Source organism: Branchiostoma floridae, chromosome 18 (assembly GCF_000003815.2).
Source record: "Branchiostoma floridae strain S238N-H82 chromosome 18, Bfl_VNyyK, whole genome shotgun sequence".
NCBI lineage: Eukaryota > Metazoa > Chordata > Leptocardii > Amphioxiformes > Branchiostomatidae > Branchiostoma > Branchiostoma floridae.
Window position 1 is genome coordinate 12,485,052 of NC_049996.1, and position 9,792 is coordinate 12,494,843.

Below are 9,792 nucleotides of genomic sequence, written 5' to 3' on the forward strand. Positions count from 1 at the left end.
AAGAAATGAGGATTCATACCTCTGAAAATATTGTCAGCTTTTGTGAATTTCCTATTTCATGCATTATTGTGAATCTTGCATAAAGAATAAAGTCTGTCTAATACTATTATGTTTTTTCCACTGGCCCGGATCAGGGAACAGACACGAATATCACAGTCAGGGCATGAGATAACCTTTTCTGGAACCTTTGACCTAATTATATACCTTCCTGTCAGTGTCTCTAACAGGCCTACCATATTGAAACTAACTACCATATTTGACCCCTAAATTTCCCGTGACACCATTTTCCTGTCACTTAACTGCAGTCAATAAAACTATGGACACAAGCAAACACAAAAAGACACACCAAAAACAAAACATCCCTGCTCAAGAGGTAACAAATAAGATGGATACAACTTTGCATGGGTCCATACCTCCATGACCAACCACAGCTGTCCAGAGTTGTTCCTCTCCCCTTTGGCGTAGTACATGCCGTAGAACCTGGTGATGTTGGGATGGTTGGAGTGCTTACACAGGATCTGGTACTCTGCATCGATCTCCTCATCAATGTCTGTCACCTCCTCCATTATCTTAGCTGCTGCAATCTCACCTGTAAACAGTAACAATTGGTACAAAAAATGGTTAGATGTGCTAACTTAAAGGTTAGGTGTGACAGGCCATCCAGCGCCTTATGCCTGTGAAGCTGGGCCGGTGTGTTACACTGATGGGCGTTTATACCAGCTAGTACAGATACATATGTCACTCAAACCCCATCTGCCCTTGATGATGTGTTGTTGTTTTTTCAAGTTTGAGAGATCTTTATAAGATCACAAGTCTGCATCAATAAACAATGCTGAAAACATACAATGTCATGTAATGCTAGTTCACCTTTACCATGATGGTTTGAATCAAAATGCAATAATTTGCAATTATCCATTTGAAAAAAAAACAACTAAGTAGTACAATACAATTCTATATCAACTAATATCACATCCTACCTGTCTTCTTGTGCTGCACCTTGTACACCTCCCCATACGTGCCCACCCCGATGTTGTCCACCAGCTCCCATACTGGGGTGGGGTCGGGCAGGCTGCTGAAGTCTATCCTACTGGTCTTGAACATCATTCAATGTTCTGAAAAATACAGCAATAAAAAATATCATTTCAAAGCACAATTCTAAAGGGAGACCTGCATCGGACTAGAACATCATTTTATTTTACGATAAATTCTGCTACAGATTATATTAAAGTCGGCAGGATGACTTTCTCAATAGCACTAGACAAAGACTTACAACCGTAAGTTACAATGTTTCTCAATAAAACAAATTGAATGAGCAACATTGTGCCAGCATTTGACTATGAACGCTCTGATATATGATTTAGATCTAAAGTATATACATGCGTGCCACTATTCAAGTGATGGTATAGTACAGTATGGAACCATTCTGAATTACAGGGTTAGTAATCCTATCAACAATAAGACCAAGCATTAGTCCATCCAAATTTCATTATTTATTCATACACATTTTTCCCTGTTCTTCCCAAACAGACAAAATTCTTATTATATAATAACAGTATACAAACAAACATATATAAGGTTTTCCTTTGTAGAAGACATTTTATTTCCAATTAAGTAAAAAAAAATGATTACAAAATATAGAAATGACACTTTTCTATGCAAGACTTTTATGCAATAAAATTATATGGGTCAGCAGACAGTATTTTGAAGCAAAAATTACAGTAACTGTAAATCCTGAAATGTTTGCCAGGTTTTTTTACTGTTTTTTTCCAATGTATGACTACTGTACTACAGAATTGTTTCAATCACTAATTTAAAACACCATGAAAAAGCTCATTTCACAAAATAGAACCACAGCATAAGTACATAAATTTACGGTACTACAAGCTGAATTCTGGGATAGTCTGTTGCAGCCCTATCTCCAACTTAACATTTTTTTCTATCCCACTCATGGGAGCCCATCTTGTTAATCTTTGTCACTAAATCTGTCATTGTACGCTTGCAATATCATGTTATGAAGTTTTTTCATAGATAGAGTAACATTTCGTCAGTCCCAACAAAGAAATTTTCATCATATGACGGAGGGATGGGTCTTGGAGACAGACATAGTCAGTCTGTCTCTCGAGCGGTACACGTAAGGAAAAGCCGCTATGAAAGATTAATGAAGAAGCATTTTACTTTGCATGAGAAATGAAGTGATGGCATTTAACTGATCTGTATCTGGAGTACTTTGGGTTATCTCCCCATCTTTTACATGGGTACATCACAATACATCACTACAACATCCGCTGTACAATACTGTGGTTTTGTGGTTAACAATTCAATCCACTTCAGGATTGAAGGTTATGGGTTTGAATCCTTGGATAGGTATACAGTCAAAACTGCATATTTTTATGACAGGTGGTCACTATATTAATGCTTGTGTCAATAAGGAAAAATGATCTAAGGGACCACCAAAAAAGTGGTCAAATTGGCCAGGTAGTTCTTATGCAGAGGTGGCCACACAGTATGACTGTACATGGCTGTATTGGAGTTTTACTTAAATAACTTGCTTTGACAGTCACTTTTTGCAATTGGTGGTTCCTTAAATAGATTTCCCATTCACATTTATATTGAGAATCTTGGCTACAATAACCACCTGTCCACATAGACCAGATTTTACTGATTCCCTGAGTGGTCTTCTTGGGCAGTTTTGTTTATAACCCCATTATACCATCTCTATCTTACTTGCAAAGTCTTCAACTTCAAACTATCTATATTAAAGACTAAACAATTAGAGTTTTGTTTTCCAGAAAGAGAAAAAAGAACTCACTCAGAGTCTTTTCCTAAAAGTTCTAGCAACTTGTTATTTACACTGAAGGTGAGCATACTTTGACCTTAAGTGTGTCAAATATTAGCCCAGGTGACAAGCAAGCCGCAACTATCTGAACACCTCCTCCAACTAACCAGGCTAACCAACTATCACATGTATTGCATAATGTCATAATGTCATATTCTGGTTATACAAGTAGCCAAGTTACCAACCATCATCATAGCAGAGAAGAATATTTTTTCCCAGAAGAAAAAAGGACAGCCTGTCTTCGTAACCCCTTATGTAAATATAGCAGGATCTAAACTTACACAAACCGTGTCCAATCCTTTCAACCAACAGACCGCAAGTGGTGGGACACAAAACACAAGCGAAGCGTAGCCAAGCACATGTTGGTAAAATGGTAAAGTACGCGGGGCATGATAGTTTTGCACTGCGGCTGGTATACTCATGACGTATGGAGTGGCAACATTGTGACAATAGTTGTATTTGAAAAGCTTTTACGCATGTCACACCTTTACCCTTATATTCACCTGGGGTCTCTCGTATTGTCATGCAACATCGCCTCTTTAGAACTGGATTGGGCCATGAAAAATACAATATGGTGTTTCGTACCACTGTTTCTCCAAGAAGGCAAATGTATAATTGTATCTGTTAACCTGTTGCAGTACTTTTACCTTTGCCAAGTCAAGAAGGTTACACTTTCAAGGCATAACTCGAGAGGTTGTGGATAGATCTTTATGATACTTTATTAGTTGGTAGATGTTGGCAAAATGAAGAATTTTTAATTTAGAATGATTAGATCAGATTAGATGAGATTGGGCCTGTGGCAGCTTTTAATGGTACTGCAGCAGAACTTCCAATTTTGATATTGTCTGGATCACTTGGGACAAAGTATAAGAGGGTTTGGGCCACCTAGCAGCTTTTTCTTAGTACTGCAGGCCATTGGTTAATTTTGTTTGAGACTTTAAAACATATCTTTTTTTACACATTTTATCTAGTTCAAGCATACAATGCAAATATAATTTCAATATTCTGTCAGAAACCTGTTTCTCATGTACAAGATGGAAAGGGTTGAGCATAGTTGAGTTCAAGGATTACCGAGTGACTCTGTGTATGTAGACTGTAACTGTTTCCTTCTTTCCGGTTTCTTTTGTGTTTTTGTACCAGGCCTTAGCCATGACCTTTAATGTGTATATGTACAGCTGCTCGGTAATCTTTACCTTTTAGAGGCTAAACTGATTCTAAAGGCATGGACACAAAGCACTTTGGAGGGTGCAAAAGGACAAACAGCTTTTTAAGGCTATCCATTCAAAGGTTGAGGAGAAAACTAGGGGACTTTGTATGTCTTGCTTTTGTAATGTTTACCGATGCTGCAAATGTCCAAAAGAAATAAGAAAATATTCTAGATTTTTTCATTCAGAATATTTACAGTTCTGTTGCCAAAATTCTACAATGTGTACCTTTAAAACACATCAATGACTGACATTTTGTTGCTTTCTCCTACTCTAGAGCTGGCCAGTAAAGTGAACACTCCTCCCCTATTACAATGTCAAGATTGGCCATGCTGTTGCCAATCAATTCTTTATGCACATTGTACATGCCATATCTAGTTACACTCATGAACACTTTTGAGCTTGGCACCTTGAGTTACAATAGGCAACCTGGTACATTTTGTACAACTGGCTTTTAACGTTAGCTGTATCCTTATTTGAACAGAGATCTGTACTGTTGCTAGTAGTAGTACTGTAAATGCAGAAATGTTCGCGGTAGATTAATGTTTGCGGTTTTCGCGGTGACCACTTCACCGCGAACTTAAAACCACCGCGAACATTTTTCTATCATGGTATTAGACTGCAGTGTATGGTGTTACCACGAACTTAGATCCACCGCGAAAAGTCCCTTTTCCAGCTACCGCGAACTTAAATGCATTTACAGTATACTTGGGCTGATATCGTGACAACAACAATGGTGCAGGAACATTGAATGTGCAGTTGTGTACCTCGCCTGACAGCTACTTTGATTCCAACATGATTTGTATAGGATTAGCATTCAAAAGTCAACACTGTAAAATGTTGAACCTTGACTTGCTTTTGTTCTTTTGCACTGAGACTAGTAACAACAGGATTGAGTTACTGTGCATGGACACATCAGAAACAAGAAATGAAATATATCAAAAATTAGTCATACCTCAGCGAAATATCAAGAGTTTTTGTGCATTTCTTGTTTTGCTCTTAAATTCTTGCTACTCTAAATGCAGAAACTTTTGAGATGGTTTGATGTTCGCAGTTTTCGCAGTGGCCGCTTCACCGCGAACTTAAAACCGCCGTGAACATAAATTTTTCCATGGCAGTAAGAGACTACAGTGCATGGTGCTACCACAAACTTAAAACCACTGCGAAAAGTCCTTTTTCCCGCTACCGCGAAATCAAATCCCTGCAAACATGCATTTCCAGTACTTCTGTCTTTGCAGGACTAATTAATAATGTTGGATCCAGGCCAAGCCAATCCTAGCTTCCCATCCTGCCAGTCTCCAGTTACAACATCTTCTACCTCACATCCTGTCACAAAATTCACATAGGTACAGACATACACTAGGAGCAAAAAAACGCACAGACCAAAATACCTCCGATTTCGTAGAGGAAGTAGATACACACAGAGCCACTGTGTCAGTATGTTTCCATAGCTACCTGACTTTTTGACATGGAATGTTGATCCATTCCTCTAGGAGAGAATAAACAAACTTTAATGCACATCCATTATACAGTGATCTATCTGTACTGGGCTGACAGTCCAATTTCAACATGGATTAACTTTGGAATCGTGGAATCACATGTCTTTTATGTGCTTCAGACAAGTGTTACTAAACCAAGACTCTGCACTGGTTTCCTGGTTGAGTTATGAAAAGAATGACTATGAATTGATTCTTCTATTGCTATCAAGCCTGCATACACACATTATAGTTTATACATACCAATTTGTGTGTTTATAGTTGAGCAAGTTGTCATGTACAAGAATTTGTAAAAAATTCTTGGTCCAGACCTTGATGACATATTGCAAAGATATTATCTAAGATTGAGATACATAGCAGGGTCTTCTTACAGGTTTGCTATTCGCAAACATCTTTTCTTGACAGTCACTAGTCTCATTTTTTTTAATTTTCTGTTTTACAAACATGTTAGCCAAATGGAAATGTCTAACCATAATCTCAGATTATGATTACTACATGAACTTTGTATTATTATGCATAACTAGTAGATAACCTCAATGTGTAACACACCAATTTTGTACAGGAACTTGAGGAAGTACAAGCTGCATAACAACAGACTGACAAATTTGATCCATTATGATCAATTATTGAAAATCTTTTTAGCCTTCTAAATAACAGGAATATTAGAAAAACTCAAACATCAAAAAACCTCCAATAATGTTTGAAATATCTGTAAATGAAAGTGAACTTTGCAATTTGTACCACAATCTCCCTAACTTTCATGACCCAGTGCAGGTGTTTGACCACTCAGACGCCTTCACATAAGAACAAAACCTTTTCTATCAATTCTGACAGATTTCTACATACAAAGTATTGATAATTCTATACTCACCAAGAGACTATAACCTTTGTACAGCAACATTAAGAACCTGTCAGACAAACTTGTATCCAACTTTTCACTCTTCAGGTAACTGTACCATACAGGACAAAGTTCAAGTTTTTCTAGGGCGTTCCTTCAGCACTATTTGACCCCTCCCAGAATTTATTGATTTTTCTTTCTTTTTTGTTTCCGCATTTAACAAAATAACCTTTCCATTGCACCTGATTAGCAAAACAATGCCAATCGCATAGCCCTAAACATCATGAGGAATAAAAAATGAAACAGGAAAATGCAAATATTTGACATAATTGTGATGGACAGTCAGTAAGTACTGTATATTCATGAGATTTCCTACATAAAATATAGGTCAGTTTTGTAGTAATGTTACTGTACATCAAACAATCATTCTCCAATATCAATCCTATTTGCATTAACCTACTTCATTCTACTGCATTTGTCCTAGTTTTCAGTGAGTTATGATACTCCATAACACAATTAACATTGAACCAGCCAAACTTTATAACGTTATACAAAAAATTTTCTTTAGTCAAAATGTGCAGCTGCCATATGCTAAAAATGAAGCAATTCATTACTGTATGTACCTATATCAGGCAAGGATTTTTAGATGCATCAGGGGCCTTGCATGAGCTGGTAAGTATATGACTTATGTTTCAATTTTCTTACTTGTATTTCATTTTCAAAACTTTGAAGATAATAACAAGTTTGAATGAGAACTTGATTATTTTGAAAAAAAATTCTGCAAGAAACTTCATCAGGTAAAAACGAGATGGTGTCTGGGGTCTTGTTTGAGCCAACCCTCCCTTTCTGTTGTCTGAAACTCCTTGAAACTGTTGTAAACAAACATGTACAGCTGTAAATATCTAACTTGAAGTTGAACATTTAATAACTCCCTCCAACTCTTATTCCTCTGAAGAAGGTTTTGGGTGAGTATTTTTGTGTCCTGAAAATGAAAATTTTCTGCAAAGTCTGACAACCACCTGCTTGCATGTCTAATTTGTAGAGGTGCAGTTTCAAAACAAGGCTTTGTTTAGTAAAAGCTTCTCCCATGTTTGTTGTTTGAGGGCTTTTAAGGAGGGAAACAAACTGGAAAATATTTGTTTCAGTGTTTCAGTAGGAGGACCATGTGAAAATGAAACAGAGCTCATGTAAAATCGCATGTTCAGGTAAAATTGGAGTTGTGCAGGTGTTTATGGTGTCTACCTGTATTATATGAAGTCAATGTACTGGAGTATGTGAATTTTTTCTTGTAATAAGTTGTATTGACTGTTACCATCTGTGAAATAAGAACAGATAACTGAGTGACCAAACATTTCACAGTTCACTCAATGAATTTCATGGACAAATTTTTACAACCTGTATGTTTCTTTGTCTTTTAAATCATACTTTGCCATAGAACATCACACTGAGTTATGAATTCTAGGTCAAACAAAAACAAATTTTGGTTGCTGTACGGTCGCTATCTACGGAACATCTTTGTACTTATTTTAGCATGATTCATGATGATAATTTCTTAGAATCTGAGTTATGCAATAAGAACTTATCTAGTGTAGGTGTTTTCAATGTTAACATTAGTGCTGAAGAGGAATTTTGAGCCCTGTGGAAAAATGGGAAGCAAAGCATGTACTATTTTTCAAATAAAAACAAGAAACATCTTGACATTTGTTGGTATGGAAAGCAGAATGACATTGTGTGATCATTCCTTTCAGGTTTTGCATCAGCATGGAAAGCTTGTCACAAAAGGCAATTAAAAAGAAGCCATCTGTTTCCATTGTACACAAGAAATGAAGAGAAGCCTTATAATCATGTTTGCTTAGTACTCTTTACCATGCAAAGCACCAATTAAGTGGTGACAGCCCTCTTATCCAAGGCACTTTCTATTTGTTTCCTTCGTAAGTCTTTAAGACAACAGACAAAGAAAGAGCAAAGACAGCTGGTAAAATGTTTCTACAAAAGCATACACATTTCATGAAAATAACAGTACTGGTAACACTACAGAGGCTTTTAAACAATTACTGAAGCTTTTCAACCACAACCGACCTAAGCTTGTTTTTAGACAAGTCACAATTGTCACTTTTCAAAGCCTTATTTCCTCCTAAAACACTTTATCAATTTGAGAATTTACCAGCTTCTATACGATAATTTCGAAAAGAATGTCAACACAAAATTGGTTTATTGCATGACCAAGAAATCTCAAAATACGAAAAGTAAACCCCAACAGAGCCACTTAAGATGACTGACAAAACAATTAAGTTTCTTTCTCCTTTTGCCCCACTTAATGATGCCGTGGACACGTGCCTAAGAACTACACCGGCACAGTTGTGACCTATATTTCTCACTCCTCGAGTACCTGTCCATTCAAACAGGTAAAGCTAAGAAAAAAAATTACAGAACAATTTTCCAACATGTTCCCTTCATGTCTGTTGCAGCAGAATTGTGTTTGTTCAATATATTATGCATTTCAGTCTTACATTTAACTGTATTTGTTGGACCAACTGTTTGTATCTTATTCAGTCAGTTAATTTTGCATTCTCTAGTTGGTACTTTTAACAGTAACTTTAACATCCTTATTTGTATGTCTTGCTTTCTATTTTGCCACTAGAACATTAAGGTTAACAAAATTTAAACAAAAAATATCTGACTAGAAAGGCTTTTGAATCTTTATCCAAGTAATCTTATGCTCAACAAAACTGTACGATAAAATCTGTAACAAACAGGCTAAAGCTTAATGCAAGTATCTTTTTACCCTATGCCTGGAACTGAAAGGAACTGTTAAGATTTCAATTATGCTTGAAAAATGCTGGTGTCATGACATCCTTTTATCCCAGGTACAAGCCTTATTGAATCACTCTTGTCCCCAGGGTACTATCTGTCAGTCCTGACTGATGGCGAAGGTTTAACGTCTGAGCGTGCAGTCTTCGGTTTTTCCCCCGGAGATCGCTACCACGCAACATCATGGCTACCTGTCCATGCGTATGTACGTTTTCATCAATAACTTTTGTTTGACCTTTTATATATAGGAACAATACAAGGTAGACTTCAAGCCCACATCTTGCTTATGGTGGCCAGACAAAATTTTTCCTTGGTCTCTGTCACTTTTTAATTTTACATGTAGAAATAACTATCTGCTCACGTGTACCTATGTTTTTATTGATAACTATTCTTTTATTTTTTAACACTACACAAGAACAATACAACCAAACAGAAAACCCACATATACCGGTAATACACTTTCCTTGGTCTCTGACACTTTTTATCGCATGTCAGTGTGATACACCTATCGTCAGGTATGTATGCTTCAATCAATAACTTTTCTTTGACCTTTTTCACAGATGAACAATAAAAGTAAGACAGCAAACCCACATCCATACACTTACT

The 9,792-nt window shown here is 36.7% G+C and overlaps 1 protein-coding gene and 1 long non-coding RNA gene across 2 annotated transcripts in view; one reads left to right on the top strand and one right to left on the bottom strand.

Moving 5' to 3' along the window:
* Positions 1-9,792, bottom strand: part of LOC118405656 (myosin-IIIb-like) — a gene marked incomplete in the record, with an annotated part of 46,191 nt that overhangs the window by 33,476 nt on the left and 2,923 nt on the right. The window contains 2 exon segments of the mRNA XM_035805232.1: positions 414-589; positions 978-1,112. Of these exon segments, the coding sequence (XP_035661125.1) occupies positions 414-589; positions 978-1,104 (303 nt within the window).
* Positions 8,635-9,792, top strand: part of LOC118405658 — an 8,100-nt gene continuing 6,942 nt past the window's right edge. The window contains exons 1-2 of the long non-coding RNA XR_004829926.1: positions 8,635-8,780; positions 9,276-9,387. This is a non-coding gene — a long non-coding RNA (uncharacterized LOC118405658). The remainder of the gene's footprint in view (positions 8,781-9,275; positions 9,388-9,792) is intronic.